This window comes from Brachyhypopomus gauderio, chromosome 3, assembly GCF_052324685.1.
Source record: "Brachyhypopomus gauderio isolate BG-103 chromosome 3, BGAUD_0.2, whole genome shotgun sequence".
Taxonomy (NCBI): domain Eukaryota; kingdom Metazoa; phylum Chordata; class Actinopteri; order Gymnotiformes; family Hypopomidae; genus Brachyhypopomus; species Brachyhypopomus gauderio.
Window position 1 is genome coordinate 18,960,448 of NC_135213.1, and position 23,054 is coordinate 18,983,501.

Consider the following 23,054-nt stretch of genomic DNA (forward strand, 5'->3'; position numbering starts at 1 on the left):
TTTTGTTGTTGTTAATGTTATTACTGGTCTGAAAACCATAATCTGCCGTGTGGGGACAAAAGCATTGTTTATTCTCCCCCTCCCCCTGTTTACACTTGGCTATACTGGATTGAAATGAAACAGCAAGGTTAAAGTGCAAAACTTAATTTTGAGGGTACTCATATTTCTACTGAGAGAACAGTACATGAACCATGGTCTTTTTCATGAGTAGTTCCCTGGTGTTACAGGACCAAGCAAGAAGAACTCATTCATTTAACTAAACAAGAAAAATCAGGGTTCCAGGCTACCAGTCGTCATCCTAATGACAGCATTCCACAATTGCATTAACTTAGTTTCATGTATTTTGTCACATAAAGTATGGGTGTGGCATTTCCTGAGTATATGTCCACAGAGCATGAATGAATAAGCAGGTTGGTGTGCAAAGAGGAAATGAGTCCCAATATTCTTAATACTGGAAGATTAGGAATGCGTTTATACCAAAACATCTTCATTTGAAGGTCAAAATTTGCTGAAATAATTCTAAAAGTTATTCAAAACATTTAAAGTTAATTAATTTGTTGTTACCACAATCTTTTATTACACCAGAATTAAATATGTTAACTTAGATTTTATTTGCTCCATTATAAGCTTTCCGGGTGACTCCGAGATGTCTTGCTTGATTCTATTGTATCTGATGCCGTCACTAAACTGGTTTATGGTTTAGTGAACATAAAACAGGAATTGTGCCATTGCGATTCCGAGTGGTGTAGTATGTGGTGTATAGCGTGGGCTATTCAGCTAATGCGTTCACATTCACTGTCAATAAGGGTTAATACTGTGGCAAGATGCAGCTAAATAAATACCGTCTACATGGAACAAGCCTTTTGTTTGTTTGTAAGCTTCAGTGGATTTGTGACACAAGTTGGTAATTATGGAAGGCCAAAAGGATAATCGGCTGTGAGGTGCAGTTAATTTCCCAGTCATTTCCTTCACTAGTTCCATCATTTATATTCACCTTTTGTAAACAGCATTTTTTTTAAGGATTTTTCACCAACTGTTTTCATCAAGAAGCAGTCAACACAAATGGTATAAATGTTAATTGTGGGGTTGTTGGCTGGTGTTTAGTCTTTCGAATGCACAGTCACATGAGACCATGGTGATGAGGGTAATTGTCAGTGTGCTGTGCACAGAGATGACCTCTTACTCCAGTGAACAGTGACTACATCCCCCAACTGGGGTGTCCTGTACCGACTGGGCCTATCCAGGCTTCTCTGGGTGGCCCACTCAGTGATTTTGTCAAGACTTTGACTTTCCTTTGAGATTACCATACTGCTTTCATGTGAATTGCCTAGTGCCATCCTGATTTTAATACACCGATGTGTTCATCCAGCAGTGTTCGTGAGCTAAATTGAAATAGAATCCCTCTCTCTCTGCTCATCCGCACCCTCACCGCCCCCCACCGGATCGTGCTGTGATTAAAAGAGAGTGCATGACTGGATCCGGATCAAATCATCACACACAAATGACCAACGTCTCAGTGCTCTCTGCGCTAAATTGATGTCATTTTATTATTTGAAATTTGAAAAATAATGGTGCAGGAGGTGGTATTCTGACAGTGTGTCTTCTCAGTGTAAATGAATTCTTCCAGAAGGCTTTTTCAACATGAAATTTATAAGTGGCTTTAGTGTGTGTGTGTGTGTGTGTGTGTGTGTGTGTCTCATATATATATATATATATATATATATATATATATATATATATATATATATATATATATATATATATACACACAGATAGATAGATCTATAATAATGATAAATCTGGCATCATTTCTATAACTGCTATAATTTTGTTGCCTCTCTATTGTTAGTATTACCCATGTTGTAAGGGCCCAGCAGAAGCACCTGTCGTGGTCCACGTGGCCTTTTGTGTGGCCCTGTGCCGTTCTTGGGTGCCAACGACACTGTGGCTTCATCCTGCTGCTTTGTGTTGCCAGCATGCAAAGCAGATATTTGCAGCTCTTCTATAGAGACGGGCCTCATATCCTCAGATCAATGAGATGGACTCTGGATCAACACAGAACCACTGTACCATGATGCTCTGGGTGAGAGGGATGGGAGGATATAAACTGTTGATGTCTGTACTCTCTTGTTGGCTTTCTTGTCCCAGCACTTCCAATACACACATTCTCTCTCTCTCTCTCTCTCTCTCTCTCTCTCTCTCTCTCTCTCTCTCTCTCTCTCTCTCTCTCTCTCTCTCTCTCTCACACACACACACACACAACATCTGTACTTGTCATTTAACATTAAATATGGCTTTGGCTGACGATACATGTTTGAAATGGTGCCAACATAGTGCCAGTTGTGTTCATTTTTTGGGATGGGGGGGCAGGGGGTGTCAAGGAAAAGAGTCTGTTTATGGTGATATGTATAATATTTGAAGTTACCCATAGTTCCTGTTTACATCTGCAGAAGAGAGAAGAGAACTACATGGGGAGATGAAATTCTGTATCTGACTGATAGGAGAGCACAGAAGTGTGTGCAGCAGGCAAAGTGGGGTACCATCTTTGATGCGTGATAATTATTAAACATTAAGCAACTAAACTGGTATTACTGGTCACGGCACCGAGGATGCTGGTTTTGCTCTGGTGGTTGTGTGTGTGTGTGATAAAGAGATCTGTGGCCAGAAAGCTCTGTGTCTAGCATTAGTTACTGCAGCATCCAGTGTTCCTTTTGGGAATCTTCCCTTCCCAAACATATGATAATACGCATGTATAATACCTTCAGACCATAGCAGAATGTCTGTGTAATGCTTCAAAGCGCACATGCATAGAAAACGTCAAAGCATAGCCAAATATGCAATGCTTCAACTTGGTGCTGATCATGGTTTACCTTGTTTATTTCATATATCCCATATATCCCTATCAGACACTCTTAACTGAGGATAAAGACACAGGTAGACTGCGGGACATTTGGTGTGTGCCAGGTCTGCCCTCTACTCCCTGGGTCTGTGGCAGGTCTGCAGGAGTGTGCTTGCCCATTGTCTTGTCGTCATACTGATCCAGGACAAAATAAAATGATCTTCTACAATAGGATGACTTGTGCCCACAGAAGAGTACATGAAAGAGTGAATGTGATGGACGGTAGGTCGTCGTCTTAACATCAGTAGTGTGTGGGTTATACAGAGTTTAGGCACTGAACTAAAATATACTTGAAAAAAGTATGTGCAGAGAGATTCATTTTTATACTAAATGTGTGTCTGGGGAAATATGACAAAGTCAATTTCAGCAGTTCTGTAGAGAGGCTCCGCCCACAGGCTGCAGCACCTGCCACAACTGGGCCATGAACATGAACGCCAACAGCTGGGAGTCATTCTGCCCTTATGTTTTTGTGTTTGGCTTTTTTGTTTGTTTTCTTAAAAATATTTAAACAATCTGCCAACTGTAAAAATATCTGAACTCAGTAGCTTGTAGCATCTCCATTTGCAGCCAATACAAATGTCTTCTGTATCCACAAAGGATCGTCACATCTGCTTCTGGGGATTTCTGCCCACTTCTCCTTGCAGAACTCCACCAGTTGAGAGAGGAGGAGGGGGGGGGGGGATCTGTCATGTACTGCTCGCTTGCTACAGCATTTTTATGAAATTGAGGTCCGGATTTTGACTGGACCGGATTGACTGGATTGGATTTTGGCCAGTCCAGAGTGCAAATCTTCTCTCTCTTAAGCCATTCCTTGGTAGTTTTGCTGTAATGTTGTGGGTTGTTCTCTTGTTGCATAATCCATTTCTGTCCCAGCTTCAACTCCCTGACTGAATGCAGGACATTCAGGTCAAGAATGTGTTGATAGGTCTGGGAATTGATGCTTCCCTGGATAATATGGAGTCGTTCAGGTCTAGAAGCAGAAAAGCAGGCCATCAAGCTTCACTGTAGGAGGCATATGCAGTGTGGACTTTTCTTCAAACATGGCACTTGTGATTGTGGCCAAATAATTCAATTTTGGATTAATCTGTCCAGAGAATGGACAGCCAGAAAGCCTCTGGTTTGTCCAAGTGTAAGCAAAGTTTAAACAGGCAAAGTTTAAACTCTACCTTGAGAGCAGAGGCTTCCTTCTAGCAACTCTCCCATGAATGCCATGTCTATGGATTTTTCGCCTGATTGTAGACGCATGTACATTTTAGCCCAGATGCTGTCAAAGAGGTTGGCAACTCTGTAGGTGATGTGTGGGTTGGCCTTTACCTGAATAATGTTTCTGGTACTTTTTGGTATATGGTTTGATGGCTGTCCACTTCTGGGCAGAGTTGCGGTGATGTTTAGTGTCCTCCATTTGTAAATGATTTGTCTTACAGTGGATAGATGGAGCTGGAATCTTGTGGAGATGGTCTTGTACCTTTCTCCAGACTGATGGGCTGTCACCACCTTCGTCCTGATGTCCTCGGATATCTCCTTTCCTCCTGGTGTTGTCGGTCTGTGTGCTTTACACCTTGGCAAGACAGTGGCTTGGTTGGTTCCCTCTCCCTTTTAATCAGTGTGGTTCCAATCATTTCCCAATGATGTTTCATTTGATAGGTCTGAACTCATGTGTTTCACCTGAGTATTTTACCTAATTGACTTTACCAATGCAGCTGTGGTTCATTAACTTTTGCTCAGATTCTGTGTTTCATGTAGTCTGCTGGCAACTCACAATTCCTTCAAAACATGTAAATTGTATTGATGAACACAAACCTGACATTTCATATACAAAAAACTGTTGATGAAATAAGAAAATAAGAGAATCATGTCAAAACAATAGAAAAGTCTAAACTACTCATGGTGTGTGTGTGTGTGTGTAATACATTAGGCAGATCACTGGATAAATAAAGTTTAATAATATATGATTTAATTTAAATAAATCAGCACTCCATTGGGAAGTACTGCCAGTTGGATGGATGTGCTAGGGAAAACAGTCCCTGGATTATAGACCCAGCCCTGTAATTGCAAATCAATGACCACCCTCCAACTCATTGATCAGGCAAGTGGCCCCAGCACCGTGGAAACAATTAGCTTAGCTCCAACTCTCTGGGCCTCAGGAACTCCAATCCTGGTTCAGTTTGCTGCTCAAGAGAGGACGAGAGGTTCGTGGTCCAGCTGTTTCAGGTTCTGAGTAGAACAGTCCATATGGACTTACTCAAACTGGCTTTGTCAACCTTCCCCAGATGCACGTTGATTCATCTATCAGACTGTGGTTGTGTGCCGCAATGTGCTTATTGCCAGTATTGCGAACAGCAGTTGGGTCCACTGCTTTTCATGATATCCTAGTTGTCGGTCCAGAGGCTGCAGATGGTGTCGGTGATCTGTGCCTCTGCATTAAGCTCCCTCAGCCTTAATTAAAACCATTTCCAAAAGGATTCAACAATCTCTCTCACTTTCTCATTCTCTTGCTCTGTCTCATTCGGTCTCTGAAATGTATTTACTGTGTACAATGAGCGGCTGTCATTTGTCACACGCCTTCTGCGGGATGTTGCGTGTACATTAACTTCTTCCCGACATTCTCTCATTTGTTTAGCTGCTTAAAGTGAGAACTGCTTCTGTTTTAATGCCTCTCTCGCATAACGAATGGCGCGGACGCTCACATTAATCTTGCATTGCTCTGCGATTGTGTGAGCATGGTCTCTGTTGATCCACAACAGTGTTGAAAGCAGGAGTCCTTTCTGTCACTGATCAGAGAGAATATGAATGTAGAGACCTGAATTCTCTGTGTTCTATGACCTTCTCTTCTCTATGTCAAGAAGATGGTGACTGGAAGATCTATTGTTGTTTGCTTGTTTTATTCCTTTAAAATCTTGTAGGTTTTTTTATTTATTTTTATTTTTTCTTCTTTTCTATCCTTATCTTTCAGTACATATATTGCCTAAATCATGCTGGATATGTTCAGCATAAACTGTTGGTCAGATGCTCCTCTGAAAGGATCTTATCGAGCTACGTCACGTTCCTGTGCACAAACCACTCAGCCATAACTAAACTGCTGTTTTAATTGTTTATTCCTCTAAATTAATTGATGTGATTGGCTAGTCTATAGATTACACACATGAACCAATGGTGGAATCAGTCGCACATGCTCAGTTTAACATAGATGATTGTGTGTGAGAGAGAAATTTGACTATTTCCAGTTTGTTAGGAAGTTTTAGTTCGGTTATTTGAGGACAAGAAGAAACAAAAACGTTCAAGTATTTTGTGATTTTGCAGAACATCCTCACCGATGCCTAGAGCTACCACTGCAGCAGACATAAATCACATTTACACACGCAGTAAATAATTCCCTCTTATCCCCATATCTAATCAGGAGTCACATATCCATCTCTCTCTCGCTCTCTCTCTTTCTCTCTCTCTCTCTCTCTTCCTCTCTCTCTCTCTCTCTCTCTTCCTCTCTTCTCTCTGTCACTCACTTAGCACAAATGTATTACATATGTTTTAAGGGCATGACATGCTAACATCCAAAAAGTTGGGACACTAAACAAATTGTGAATAAAAACTGAATGCAATGATGTGGAGATGGTAAATATCAATATTTCATTCGTAATAGAACATAGATGATGGATCAAAAGTTTAATCTGAGTAAATGTAACATTTTAAAGGAAAAATATGTTGATTCAAAAGTTCACAGTGTCAACAAATCCCAAAAAAGTTGGGACAAGTAGCAATAAGTGGCTGGAAAAAGAAAATTGAGCATATAACAAAGAGCCGGAAGACCAATTAACACTAGGTCAATTGACAACATGATTGGGTATAAAAAGAGTTTCTCAGAGTGTCAGTGTCTCTCTGAAGCCAAGATGATAAGAGGATCACCAGTTCCACCATTGTTGCACAGAAAGATAGTGCAGCAATACCAGAATGGTGTTACCCAGCGTAAAATAGCAAAGACTTTTTAAGTTATCATCATCAACCATACATAACATCATCAAAAGATTCAGAGAATCTGGAACAATTGCTGTGCTTAAGGGTCAAGGCCGTTAAACACTACTGGATGCTTGTGATCTCCGGGCCCTTAAACGTCACTGCACCTCAAACAGGAATGTCACTGTCAAGGAAATAACAGAATGGGCTCAGAAATACTTCCAGAAAGCATCATAGGTGAACACAATCCACCGTGCCATCCGCCGTTGCCAGCTGAAACTCTACAGTGCAAAGAAGAAGGCATTTCTAAGCAAGCTCCACAAGCTCAGACGTTTGCACTGGGCCAGGGGTCATTTAGAATTGAGTATGGAATGGAAGACTATTCTGTAATTAGATGAGTCACGATATGAAGTTCTTTATGGAACACTGAGACGCCATGTCATCCGGACCAGAGAGGACAAGGATAACCCAAGTTGTTATCAACACTCGGTTCAGAAGCCTGCATCACTGATGGTATGGGGTTGCATGAGTGATTGAGGCATGGGAAGCGTTCATGTCTGGAAAGGCACCATTAATGCAGAGAACTATGTTCAGGTTCTAGAACAATATACTGTATGCTCCCATCTAGACATCATCTCTTTCAGGGAAGACCCTGCATTTTTCAACAAGATAATGCCAGACCACATTCTGTAGCAATCACAACATCATTTCTATGTAGGAGAAGGATATGGGTACTGAAATGGCCAGCCTGCAGTCCAAATCTTTCACCTATAGAGAAAATGTGGTGCATCATAAAGTGGAAGGTGTGACAAAGAAGGCCCAAGACGATTGAACAGTTAGAGGCCTGTATTAGACATGAATGGGAGAGCATTCCTATTTCTAAGCATGAGAAACTGGACTCCTCTGTCCCCAGACGTCTGTTGAGTGTTGTAAGAAGGAAAGGGGATGCCACACAGTGGTAAAAATGGCCTTAGAATGATGCATTCTCTCAGTTTAAACTTTTGATCTGTGATTTGTGTTATGTTCTGAATAAAATGTTAATTTTGGCACCTCCACATAATTGCATTCAGTTTTTATTCACAATTTGTTTAGTGTCCCAACGTTTTTGGAATCAAGTTTGTAGATTAAGAAATTTCTTGTTAATCTTTTGTTTTTCTCTTGTAGCAGGAGTCTAGGTGGACATTACAGTAAATGAGAAACCACAGGTAATGGCTGCTGCTCTCTCCAGTGGTAGTAATCAGTCACAGCCATGTTTGAAGGTATAACTAGCCAGTTCACTACACAGTACACACTACACAGTACACACTATACAGTACTCATTACACACTACACAGTACTCACTTCACATTGCACAGTACACAGTACATACTACTCACTGAACACCACACAGTACTCACTGCACAGTACACAGTACTCCCAACACAGTACACCCTACACAGTACACAGTCCTAAATATGATGCAACATGGTATCTTAACTGGATCATGATGGTAAACACTCCAAACAAATACTGAAATTATGATGCTATTTAACTTTTTTTAATAATCTTTTTTTTAATGCCAATTGATACCCCTTAACAACAATATATAGCTGCTAGCATCTGTAGGAGTGACTGGGATTCTTCATTCTCACTGAATGAACTCCAGCAACAGACAGACATGGGTCAGAGTTTCATTTTCAAAAGGATAAAAATTCCAACAATGAAATGTGATATTTTACATTTACATTTATGGCATTTAGCAGACGCTCTTATCCAGAGCGACTTACAAAAGTGCTATGTAGTTGCTTGGAATCTCCAAGGTAGAATAGATAGTCCTGAACACAAGGTACTCTAAGCTGGAAAAACCACTAGACGAAAGTCAAATGATACCTAACAATTATACCTGAATATACACATCCCCTGAGGAAAAAGACAGTAAACAATTCCTATAACCCAATTATGCACAATACCTGAGGAAAGAGACGATAAAGTACAATAGACAAAGCATAATTATGCAAAGTGCACTTGAAAGAGGTGGGTCTTCAGTCGGCGTCTGAAGACAGCAAGTGACTCCGATGTTCGGACACACAAGGGAAGTTCATTCCACCACCTTGGAGCCAGGACAGAGAAAAGTCTGGATGCTTGTCTCCCATGTGTCCTGGATGATGGAGGGTCAAGACGAGACATACTTGAGGCGCGGAGGGCTCTAGGTATGCATCTGGGTTTTACCATGGCCATCAAGTAAGGAGGAGCTGGACCATCCTTTGCTTTGTAGGCCAGCACCAGGGTTTTATATTTGATGCGGGCAGCTACCGGAAGCCAGTGGAGGGAGGACAGCAAGGGAGTGACATGGCTGAACTTGGGAAGGTTGAAGACCAACCGAGCTGCAGCGTTCTGGATCAGTTGCAGGGGTTTGATGGCATGCATAGGAAGACCAGCCAGTAGGGAGTTGCAGTAGTCCAGTCTTGAGATAACAAGGGACTGGACAAGGACCTGAGTGGCCTCCCTAGAGAGAAATGGCCGAATCCTCCGAATGTTGTGAAGGGCGAATCTGCATGATCGTGTTGTGTTAGCAACGTGGGCCGTGAAGGAGAGCTGATTGTCGACAACTACACCAAGGCTACGCGCTTCCATGGATGGAGTGATCACGGTGTTCTCGAATGAGATAGAAAGATCACGATGAGGACTGGCTCTTGCAGGGATGTACAGCATCTCCGTCTTGCTTGGGTTAAGCTTTAGGTGGTGAGCTGCCATCCAAGAGGCAATGTCTTTCAGACATGCAGAGATTCGAGCTGAAACCTGTGTGTCAGAGGGTGGGAAGGAAAAGAAGAGCTGGGTGTCATCCGCATAACAGTGATAAGAGAAGCCATGTGCAGATATTGACTCACCCAGAGAGCGGGTATAAAGGGAAAAAAGAAGTGGACCCAGTACTGAGCCTTGTGGAATACCGGTGGAGAGTTTGCATGGCGTGGATGTTGATCCTCCCCATGTTACTTGGTAGGAACGACCCTCCAGGTAGGATGCAAACCATGTCCATGCATTGCCAGTGATACCAAGGCCTGAGAGGATGGACAGAAGGATCTCATGATTGACTGTGTCAAAGGCAGCCGAAAGGTCAAGCAGAATACTGCTGATAGAATGATATTGGGATAATTCTAGTGTTCAGGAATAGTAGCTCAGAAATAGTTTAATAATCAGTGTTGTTTTGCAAAATATGTTGCATCAAGCAAATTCTACAGACATTAAAATGCTTACTAGAAAGAAGGAGAAAGACCAGACACCACCATGAATCACTTATTTAGCGCTTGAAGAATCAGTCAGCTGTAGTACCGATGGAGAATGACAGGAAGATGCTTCTAAAAAATTTTGAATTTACTGTTCCAGTAAAGCTTTGTTGTAAAGGTTAATTTAAAAACTGTGATGATCTCATCTTTTCTTTTCCACACACACATAATTAGCATTAATCTCATTAATCTACATGCTCGTTCAAAATCTCTGCTCACTCTGGAATTAAACATGAGTGCTGGTCTGTGTAGCATTGCTAACATTCCCTCTGCTATGCAAATAAATGAGAATATATGAATGAATAATTAATTAGACTCTGATTGTTCATGTGAAACTTTCCAATCAAGGCTGTCTGCTGCATGATATCTAATGGCCTACATACACTAGTGTTGACAAGCCCAGTGTTGTGATGATGTTTTAAGTAGGGGGCGTGGCCAACAATGTAAACTGAGTGATGTAATTTTTTGGTTTTTAATTTGTTTAATGCATCTCTCTAGGATGGCCGCCACAATATACACATTAGCAAATACATGAAATGTATGAAAATACATTAAATAGTTCTAATGAATGCAAACTTTTATTTCATTGTCTTTTTCAGCAACTGTATTGATGACATTTGTTTTTGTAAATGTGAGTGTTGCAAAAACATGTAATATTCTCTTTTGTTCTCTAAAACATGTGGATGTAGCTTTTTAGTGGAGGGGCCTCCTCAACAAATCATTTCAATTGTCAACATTGTTTGTCACACATCACACATCCTGTAAGTTTATATGTATTACTGAGCGTAAAGTACTACAGCCTGCAGACACCATACTGGTCACAAGGAGGCGCTAGAGTCCAGCAGTGTGACTGACATTTGTAATGGATTTGTAGATGATTTACGTATATTTTGGGGAGAATATGTAACTCCTTGTTTCCCAACTCCAGCCCTAAGCTGGACGTGTCATTGTGGAGCAGTACTATGAGTGGGCGCATTCCAGTATCGCTGGTTCTAGGGACAACTACTAAAAACTTGATAGCTGATGACTTCCCTGGTTTATTTTGATGGAGAATCTCATAACTCGCTGCACTGCTGAATTAGTTCCTGTGAGTGGTTACCTTGGCAACCATCATCGTACGAAAGAACTTTGAGACGCAGTGAATGTAGATTATGTGGAGAAGCTTTTTATTCCCAGGACTTTCAATGCAATTGCACAAACACACACACACACACACACACACACACACACACACACACACAGATTCAGACTGAGACGTTCCAACATTCTCCCCTCATGCTGCATATGTGCTCTGATCCCACTGTGCTTGGATTATAAGAGTGAAGTAGGAGCATAAGTGACGTTGTAATCATTTTGTCAGTTAACACAAATATGCTTTTGGGAAACTTGGATGGGAAAGTGGAAGCATTCATAACACTCATCCCTCTTATCATGTCACAGCTGTTCAGAGTGCTTCACAAGAGGAGAGCATTCAGCACACCCCCCAAATGCCGGCGTCCACTTCAACCTGATGGAGATGACTCCATGGAAGAATGAAATCTGCAGATGAACATAATCCGGAGTCCCACACATTCTCTGTGTGGGGTGAACTCTGTAGGTCTAGAATCCTCATCTCTCTTTTGATTCTGGCGACCACAAATTTGAGAACAGTGCTTGCAGGTTCTTGCCCCCAGATACAGATTCCTGTAGCTGCCCTCATGTTTAGCGACACACACACACACAATAATAGTTGTTTGGAAAATATCCGAGAGCTAGATGTAATATAGGTTGTAATTCTGTTTGTCAAGAATTTCTGGATCTGATTACACTAAACTCAATTCCACAGTGGAACCACAGATACAAAACAACAGTGAAGTTGGATGAAAAGCATTGACAAAGCATTTTAGCTATGAACTACTGTAACTAAATTATGATTGCAAAGGGAATTACCCAACCTTTATAGAAGGTTCTGGAATGTTTGCTGTGCTGGGTCTCTCGCTGCCTATTTGCCTGATTTATCAATATACCACAACCCTCAGTTCAAGGCGTGAATGATTACAATCCATCAGTGTCTGAGACTGTTCTGAAAACAAATTAGAGTCTCAAGAATCTCAAGACAACTGGGGCTAGAAGTCCAGCCACTTAACATTGTGCCATTACCTGCCTACCTGTTTGGTTACTTATTTCTCAAATGCGTATGATTCAGGTTTTCTTTTGGACCGTGCCTTTTGTGATTCTTCATATTTCACTGTTCTTCATATTTCACTGTAATTAACACATCACTGATGGTTGGCTTGGATTTCCATATGTCAGAACGTCAGCCAGCGTCTTTGTGTAGAGCGCTAGCAGATGCAGCTGGATTACAGCACCAGCGGAGATAGTGAGAGACAGGGCTCTACCCCTACACTTTCCCTAAACTACCCCTACATTACCACTACAATTACCCTACACTACCCCTACTCTACCCCTACACTACCCCTACTCTACCCCTACACTTTCCCTAAACTACCCCTACATTACCCCTACACTTCCCCTACACTACCCCTACTCTACCCCTACACTTTCCCTAAACTACCCCTACATTACCCCTACACTACCCCTACTCTACCCCTACACTTCCCCTACTCTACCCCTACACTACCCCTACACTTCCCCTACTCTACCCCTACACTTCCTCTACACTGCCCCTACATGTCCCCTACTCTACCCCTACACTACCCCTACACTACCCCTACTCTACCCCTGCATTACCCCTACTCTACCCCTACACTACTCCTACTCTACCCCTGCATTACCCCTACTCTACCCCTACTCTACCCCTACTCTACCCATCTCTCCCACCACCCTGAGCCTCTGCTCTGTGCAGTGTGGTTTTGCGGTAGACGTCTTGTTTGTGCGGTTCATCTGAGTGATGCATAAGCAACATGCTTGTACCTGATATGGCCGCCATGCGTCTGCCGTGATGCAGAGGGGCAAAGGTCAAACCTGCCCACCTGCATCTAACTCCATTAAATGACGCCCCTGTCAGGACATAAATATGGAAGACATCTGGTTATTTCTCCACATAATACACAGCAGCGGTAGGAAAGTACTTACTAATCATTTTGTATCGCAGGTGGCCACAGAAATGATAAAGGAATGTTGTCTCCATTTTGGAGAGAGTTATGGTAATGTTATTGATTGATGTGTTTGCACACATACTGCTGGGTTTATTCTACTGGGAGGGAAACCATGTTGTTTTGTATTACTGAATCTTTAGCTTCATTCAGCTAATGTATATATTAGCACCTCTACAACGTTGAGATCTATGCAATCAATATCAGTCAAAGCATTGATTAGAACTTCTACACTGAATTTTGTCAACAGATTATGATGAGGAGCTTCCTGTCTTCCTGCAGTGTAAGTATAAATGACCGGGGGGATTCCTCAATGGTCTCTAGATCATGTTTATGCATTCATCACTCACCACCTCTGATGCTTTAGCTGATGCTTGCCTTTTTCTATTTTTTTTTTTTTATCTCAGTCAGGTGAATAAAGGACTTCTCGGTGCCCAGGGTCGTTAGGAACTCCAAGTTCTACTCTTGCAATTAGACAACAGAGGTATGTTGCTAGGAGACGCACCTCAGTCACAGGAAATGGGTATGCTGCACACTGCCACTGGCCGACATGGCTAAGTGATTCTCACCCTTACCAAACTCCCAACGTCAGGAGCTTTCTTAAAAAACAAAAAAGCTCAAAAGCACAGCCACTCACAGACTCTAAATGACTCCTGTTTGGTTTAAAGTGTTCATTAGACAGCCTAATTAAAACACACACAGCCTTTCACAGTATTCATCAACAGATGAAAAGTTTACTGAAAGACCTCAGAGAGGAACCGTGTTTGTCTATGACAGAGAGTGAAGGGACAGAGTGTGGCATAAAGTGTGTGTATGTGTGTGTGTGTGTGAGAGAGAGAGAGAGAGAGAGAGAGAGAGAGAGAGAGAGAGAAATGCAGGAGAGATTGCACTCATTTAGTTGCAAATAGGAGCATTCAGCTTGGAGGTGGTGTGTGGCTACAGAGGTGCTGCCTCAGAGTCTTGGTTCATGTGAGAGGTTCTCATTAAGGGCTCGACATTGCAGAGTGGACTGTGAGCATTAGGGGAACATTATGAGATTTGAAAATTACAAGCACATATTCCAGTAGCGTAATAAACTTTCTCAGGCGATTGTAGCATGACTGCTCTGTTCATTTTCTGTTAATTGCAAATGATGATAAAAGATGAGCCTCTCCAAACACTGAGCTGTGTGAACACTGTCAGAACTCACAGCCATTTTGTCATAGTGCAGCTAAGTCCGTTCTTGCTGCTGTGGTAAGTAGACAGCATTGTATCTGCTGAAAGCTATCTGTGTGTCACTTTCCCATTACTACGGCCTTGGAGGAAACTATTAGTTAAGGATGAACCTGGCCATCATTCCTAAGCCATTTCTATTGCCATCCATCATTGGAGCACAGATATAATGCAGAGGAACCTTGAAGTTCAGTGATGGTCAGTGATGGAGACCTTTCACTTCACAACCTGCTCAGATCCACCAAAGACAAGAAGAGAAGACAGAGACCAAGGGTCAACTGGACATAACTGTGTAAGTGAACTCTTTCATGAGTTATGAGTCGTGGGTTGTGATGTGTGGCCTGGTTGCAATAGAATGTGATTCCCCCAGCAGTATGTGCACTCAGTGGTGCATGAATGGAGTGTGTGATGAGTAGATCAGACCAGCTTAGAGTCATGCTGCCCCCATCTGCCAGCCGGGTGAGCCCGATTCACACACCCACATCATGTACAATGTAGTCTGTGGTTCCTGCTCCAGTATCTAATTCAACATAGATGTTTCTCATATCTGAGCTAACAGGAGACTGGCAAGGAAATGGGGAAAAAATATAGATATTTATTATTACATGAGGGAGGAAGGGGGAGTGATGAATGGACAGGAAGAAAGAGAACAAATTACAGACATAATGGAAAAAAATGATAGAGAGAAAAAGACAAGGAAGGTAAAAAATGAAGGAAAGGACAATGGAAAAAGAATGACAGAAGCTGAGACAAAAACAAAAAATAAGGTTTTGAGTCTCAATAACAATGACAAGTCTGCCTTCCCTTCTTCTGAAACTACACTTCATTAAGTCACTGTGACCTACCGCACGTACAGAGCCATTCACGGCTGATAAGAGTTTGCAGTAACAGTTCTTTAATAAACAAGGAGGTATATTCTTCCCTTAGGGGACTTCACTAGTGCATTAGAAGAGTTTCACAGAGTGAAGATGTTGAAATTCAGAGGACTTGTATGCATGACCAAGATAAAGATGCACAAATGCTTACAGGTTCATTTAAATAAATCTCAAAGGGTTCACCATGGCTTATGTAACGCTTGGGTGTGGGAAGCAGGCACCAAGACGATTACGGTGAACACTGAACATTTAATGAGACCACACGAATAAGCTCTGTGCGGAGCGCAAGCAGCACATTTAACACACTCACGCTGACACGTAGCTTTAGACAAAGACGAGCACACGACACTGCGCGAACGCACATTAAATAGGTGAATTACACAGACCCACGTGACCTCGAGACAAGGCACAGGTGTAACAAACGAACACGCTCACAAACAACCCACACCCACGGAAGTACAAACATGGACATAACTGCACGCAGACGACATCATGACACGCCCACAGGGAAGGGTCCGGAGCTGTTCCGTAACAGCTTAAGAGTTTCTATAAATTATATATTTAATATAAATTATATAAAATAAAACACGAATAAGAAATTGTAAAGAAAGAAATGATTTCAAACAAGCTATGAATGCAATTGTCCTTTTCAGTGTGATAAACACAATGGACTAGGAGATTTGAACACCAGCGATGCAAAACATTTGAATAATGAAGGCGATTGGCCCAGAATGGAGTTAGAATCAATTATTAACAGAAATCACTCCTGCATATCAAAACCTCACCCGTTTCATAAGATCCTTTCCTGGAGCAGAGTGAATCGAATACAACAAATAACAGAAAAATAAGTGATTAATTTTCACAGAAAGGGGTGGCCAGCCCTACATAAATAATTCAGCCATAAAAGGAATTAAGAGGCAGTCTGCCACCTACTAAATGTTTTACCTGTAAAACCAGACACTGATGACATTGCTGATAGCTTTCCAAATCAGTGTAATATATTGTATTTATGGTCTGATGTGTGATACTAGTGTAACCCTATTTGTTACTGTCTAAATCACTGCAGGTAGCTCAAGTCTCTGGTTTGGAGGAGAGAATACAGTAGGTGGCTTATGAGTAATTATTTTGGCACTAGCATTGCTAACACACTTCCTGTTGTTTGTTTTTCCCCCTCTCTCCGTGTTCTCTCACAAGGGTCCCCCTGGAACATCAGATCACTGGAACCATATTATCAGGATTCAGAGACGGCCTAACAATACACATCCCCTCCTATACAATTTACCCTAACTGAATGAATGTTAACACAGTTTATAAAGAAACATCTCAAATCTAGCCCTAAATCTTACACTCCCACACATTTGTTGGTTATAAATTAAAAACTATAGGCAATGCTTTTACATAAATCACTACTTTCTGTAGTACATTTGCATGTATTTTGTTTAGTTGTGTGTTTGAGGGAGACCGACCCTGCTGATAAGGTCAACGTAGGGCCTCAACATAGAAGCAAGCCAGTGTGAGGTACATCGGTAATAACCACACGTTTAGGTTCGTCTGTCTCCACTAGAGGGAGACAGTGTATTTGAGTAACGTTAACACTAATTTGAATAACCTGTGAATTCTCTATTATCACAAGGCAGGTTATATATAGCCGAACATCCTTTTTAAGGAAACGCAAAGGCAAACGTATTACTTTACTAAGTGGTTTTTAAGCTTTTTAGAATCACTGTCTGATAGACTGTTGCTGTTTGTACTTTATCTTATGCCCTTAATAATTCTTGTTAAATTCTTGTCTTCGTTGTACGCTACTATCTAGTGTCTAATGTCTCTCCGTCCGTCATCCATCATCCTGTAGGCTACCACTCTGCCTTAGACAAGCATTTTCACACTTTGTGTCATTCAGTCTCCTCTTATATCTACTGACCACTTACAAATTATTATAAGTGAAAACCGCGTCTCTTCACTTTAGCAAAAGCTACGCTGGAGAGGAGCACTTCTAATCCAGGGGTGAAACGCTCTTTAAATCGTCATACCTCTCTCTAAATTGCCCAGCTCGGGGTATTTTGCATCAGTCACCTGTCACCTGACATAACCTGAAAATGTCATTGTCACTGAGATCTATGTCAATTATTATTATTTATGTTGTTGTTATCATATTATTATCGTTATTATTATTTCTCCTGTATATTCATTTTTCCCCTTCTGTGCCCTGTTAAAATGAGAGGAAATAAACTGAACTCCTTGTAAATACACTGATCACTACACTGATCATCTGTACTGGTCACTACACTTTCACCGTATACCCTGAGGTAAGAACACTGACTACCAGAGCTTCACATATGCACTCTTCTGGTTTGGTAGCTTTCCCTAATATAAGACATGCTCACAATACTGACCCGGTGGTGTTGTGTTGGACAACTTTTCCTTAGGGATGGATGCACTATGTTCATCTCTCATTACAAAAATCCACCAAACAGATGCTTAACATTACATTTTATGTGTTATGTAAATTGTTTACTCTACAATTATATATGGAACAATTTAAAATACATTTCTTCATAGATGCCAACACATTTTCCCCAGAGTAATCCTGGAACAGTTTCTGCTGTTTTATGGTTTCAGAGATGTTGTGAGCCATGCAGCCTTCAGAGAAGACACGTTGCCTGGTTGGACACTACGCTGTGTTTTCAGATGTGAAATATTTGAAACCCTTTTGGTCATGGCCCAAAAATGTAAGATCTGCTTTCATGTTTGTTGTTGGGTTCACACTGCTCTGATAACTTACTCTTTGAGCCTAATGTTTACAGGTTTAGTGATAGTATGGAAGAAAGAGTCTCACTTTTTAAAGAATTTCTCTTTGTTAGATTATTTGTATAATATAATTGAGTAGTAGCCTTTAATCCATATTTGGTACATTGGTAGAGTGCTAAATTTACAATACGCTTTTGTTAATTTTTGTTCATTACCAGAAGGGGGCAGTAATGTCAAAGGAAGCTGTTTCGACTGACAAACCCAAATAACAGAACTGTGATTTCGTCCTAAAGAAGCTCAGATTTAAGAAGTAACCTAACATAAACTGAACTACAGTGCAAAAACGAACTGTTATGTACGAACTGTTATACACTGTTACATACTAACGTATATACTAACTGTTATGTACTAACTGTTGCCTGTTATATATACACACTGTGTGTGTGTGTGTGTGTGTGTGTGTGTGTGTGTGTGTGTGTGTGTGTGTGTGTGTGTGTGTGTGTGTGTGTGTGCGTGCGCTAAAGGGTATTTGAAAGCTTCAAGGATATCAAATTAAGCTGTCCCAAAATGTAGACTGTCAGTCTCAACATTGTTTTTGACAAAAACAGAATTGCTAAAAGTCAAGATCTTTGATAGAATAATTACTTAAACAAAACATTAGGCTAATAGTAATTGTTTTTTTTTAGTACATGTTAAAATCATAGCATCCATGCTATTGGGTTTCTAAAGTTTCAAGATTGTAGATCATGTGCTGTTTCAGTACTGTCTTCTTTATTACCTGCAAGACGTAATCAGTTTTATTTTGGAGAAACCAGGAGAAGGATAGCTGATCACTTTGTTGAACACCTTTGACCATCAGAATTAAGGATATGTCATTTTCACAGGCAATGTGCTTTAATACATATGGATTATGCATTAGTCACATATTTATTTGCATTACCAGTTGTTGCTACGGTATGCAATTAGGAAACCCAAAGAGAAATAACTGACTTGAAATTTTAGAAGCCAGTGGAATTAATGTTGTAATTTAAACATCCGATTTATATAAACTGGTTCATCCTCTTATAAATTCAGAAGTGATTTGCTCTGCCTGAAACTCCGTTTCACAGAAAATGTCGTTGTGCTTCACTAAATTTTTAAAATATTTTTCTGTGAAACAAATACATGATCAAAAATGTATTTACTTTTTGAGTCTAGTGAGGAATCCTGAAAAAAATAACTAATAGGCAATTATTCAAATCAAGCTGTTCTGCACACTATGAATTCAAATTGGTTTCAGTTAAAGGGAAAAATAGATGGATAACACTCTTCTTTCTTACTTTTTGTGTTTCTTCTTTTAAAATTTGCACCTGTATAAAAGGAAATTCTGAAAGTGTCACTCCTTTAGGCTTATCACTTGAAGGATCTCGACGCCAAAATTGATGCATATTCGATTAAGACCATTTGAAGGAGGTGTGATAGAGGGAGGTGCTGTCATCTAAGGGTTCATTCATTACCCTTACGGCGAAGTACTTAAATGCCACTCCCCAGACAGCTACTTCAGTATTCCAGTGAAACTACGCTATCCCGGCTCGGACACCACACGCTTCATGTTTCTAGAAGGTGAACGGATTATGAACGCATTTGGGCAGCAGCCGTCGAATCAGCAACCAAGTCCTCTACCCAACCATACCGCGCAGGACATACTGGACATGGCCGTGTACTGTGATAACTTCGGCGTGTACCACCAACAAAACCTCCACCACCACCCACAGAGGCCACCAGTGCACACCCCGAGCTACGGGCTGGGCGAGTATGGGTCGCCCGGTACCAACCCTTACCTCTGGCTGAATGGACCCAGTATTAACTCATCGCCTTATCTCCCCGGCGCAAACGGGGCATCTTACGTCCAGTCGGGATACGGTGGCAACCAGCGTCAGTTCCTGCCACCTCCTACTGGTTTCGGAGGAGCCGATCTGGGTTGGCTCACCATCTCCAGCCAGCAGGAACTATTCAAAATGGTCAGACCTCCGTATTCGTACTCGGCCTTGATTGCGATGGCAATTCAGAATGCTCAAGACAAGAAACTCACTCTCAGTCAGATTTACCAGTACGTGGCTGAGAACTTTCCGTTTTATAAGAAGAGCAAAGCAGGTTGGCAGAATTCTATAAGACACAACTTATCACTCAACGACTGCTTTAAGAAAGTTGCACGGGATGAGGATGACCCTGGTAAGCAATTTCAGATTCATTGAATCCCCGTCTACCCAGCTTTGTGTCAAACACGAGACTTTTTCTATCTTTGTGTGTCTCTCTCTCTGTTCACACAACTTTGTGTCAAGTCTTTATCTCCCCTAACTCTCTCGCTCTCTCTCACTAGCATATAGAATCATGTAGGCTATAATTTGGAGGTAATATTCGAATTACACACATTGCTTATCATCATTATTATTTTATTCGAATGAATCCTTTAGATATAAAGTTCTAAAATGTGTTTAAGAACATAAATAAATAAAAATTATGCCTGTTGTTTTTTTGTTATTATTATTATTATTATTATTATTATTATTATTTAATAAAATTCCCTTTATTTTACAGGTAAAGGGAATTATTGGACCCTCGACCCAAATTGTGAGAAAATGTTTGATAATGGAAATTTCAGGAGGAAGAGAAAGCGAAGGGCTGACATCAGTAATGGGAACACCAATGTTGTGTCCGTTAAGTCGGAGGATGCGACCACGCTGAACCTGGCCGACACCGCCAGCATCACGAGCGCGTCCCCACAAAACCTCCTGCACTCCCCCAGCGCGAGCGAACCCAAGTCCTCCTCACCGCCGTCAGCGGAACATAGCCCGTGTTTCAACAACTTTGTCAGTAATATGAACTCCGTAGTGGTTGGGAACAGAGGCCGGGACGTCAGTGCAGGACTGTTGGGGGATTTAATTCAAAGCCGAGACAACGTGTCTGGACATGGGTCGTATTCCCCCAATCCAGTTGCGCCCATGAGTGATGCTGGTCATCTCAGCCATGACAGACTGAACTACTACACATCTGGTCAAAATGGAAGTGTGTTCGGCAGTTCAGTCTCGAATCACTTCAGTGTGAACAATTTAATATACACTCGTGAAGGAACAGAAGTTTAGACTGTAATCAGAATCAAAACAATATCATGCGCTCCGTGAGCGCACGTGGCATGTTTTTTAAAGTTTTGTTTATTACGTGCATTTTTGAAAGACTGGTTCTGTCACGTTATCGCAATAGTGACCAGTTGCACGGTCATAGATGCACATTTTTTTTTCAAATGAATCTTTTGCCTGTTTTGAGCAGTTATGCAGCATACCTGTTGCACGTGCGAACTTATTTTCATTCGAAACAACGGAGCAGTAGCAAATTGCATATTCGTTGTCAAAGTTATCTGTTTTGTTTTTTTTGCATTTTGTTTCGTTATTGTATATCTATGGCAATATCTTTTTTATTTAATTCATTTGTTATTTGTCAAAATAAACCGTTAAACAATCAGAAAAATGGCAACAGTGTCCGTATTTCAGTGTATAACATGTAGGCCTATATGAGTGCCTAAATATGAAACTTAAATCCCAATGAACTCCCCCCTTATTGCTCGCTTGTCACATTGCAAGAGGCGTAAAGAATAGCACCGATCAAGATTAATCAGGCTTAAAATGGGCGCTTTATCTTCAGACACTGTGAAACCAAATAGCTTTCTCGTTTTGGAATGAGGCGCAATGAATAAATATTTTTAAAACGCATCATACATACGACCAACGTATTGTTCACATATATGAAATACATTCGAAACCACATATTTAGTTCAAAGCTTTTTTCCCTATTTATTTATTAAAATATAGTTTGTTATATGACATCTCAGCATACCATCCAAGAGTGCTGTCACATTATAGCTACATAACATGCACAACAGACCTGGGGTGAGTTTCCCGAAACGTTCTTAGCGCTAAGTACTTCTTAACCTCTTACGTTTCATACGAGGTTACGAAGTACTTAGCGCTACGAACGTTTCGGGAAACCCACCCCTGAGTTGACGATCATTTGTAAGAGCTTCACGATTAATCGAGCGTTGCGATTTATCCCCGCTGCGCCTTCCCCTATTTGCACTTCGCTGTCAACCTGATCCATTGAACTCTTCCCTGCCCTATTGCCCAGGTTCGCGTGGTTCATTTTAAGACCCTGTTTAATGGAGACGTTTACGTTGCGTGGTTGTCTAAACACTTTTTTATTACTCTATGATCCCATATTTCCGTTCTGATGTTTTGTGATTGGCTCCATTTTTGGGTTCAATTAATTCGTCCCTTCACTACAGCTTGAAAACAGTAGGCGAGACTCGTGCATGTTCCGCTTGTCACTTTGAATACTGCTGGTTTCAACAGGTCAGCGCGACATTATAGGCCTATCCAGCGAGTTCAAGAGTTCAGCTTTTCGCCTGGACACTTACTTATATCAGCTTATTTAACGCTGTATGAAATTTTGACTTTTTAATACACATCATCTGGCGTTCTTCGGGTCGATTTTAGTGCGCAGCTGTTTCCGTTTATTTACAGACGTTTCATGTGAGAAAAGTGTCGGTTTTGGAGGCGCTCTGGTATTGCGAGCCTGGAGATGGCAGCTCTTCATCTCTTCAGCTCTTCATCTCTTCATCTCTTCGGGGGCTTTAACTCGGACAGGGCTCTGCGACCCATGAGGTTCTCCACTGCGCGCCAATGAAAACAGGTGACCTCGAATTTAGAAACAAATGACATCAATCAGAACGCATTTTCCTCCTGTAGTCTTTATAAAAAAGTTGATTTGTCTCACTGTACAACAATAAATTTAGACAGAGATCACTTAACACGTTAAGTCAAATTAATTTTTATGTTTACATTTCAAAAAGCAACACGAAATTGCCATCATATACTACATACTGGCGACTTCTTATATGGGTCAACTTCAAATCATTGAGATGTATAGACTACACGCTAATAAAAAATATATATAAAATATTAAGTTAGATTACACGCAATAC

The 23,054-nt window shown here is 41.2% G+C and overlaps 1 protein-coding gene across 1 annotated transcript; it reads left to right on the plus strand.

Annotated features, from left to right (window-relative positions):
- Window positions 1–19,629: 19,629 nt before the first annotated feature.
- foxi1 (forkhead box i1) lies at window positions 19,630–21,295 on the plus strand. Its single transcript, XM_076998585.1, has 2 exons — window positions 19,630–20,251; window positions 20,618–21,295. The coding sequence occupies exons 1-2, from the start codon at window positions 19,630–19,632 to the stop codon at window positions 21,160–21,162; spliced, it is 1,167 nt and encodes a 388-aa protein (XP_076854700.1). The 3' UTR covers window positions 21,163–21,295.
- Window positions 21,296–23,054: the final 1,759 nt, after the last annotated feature.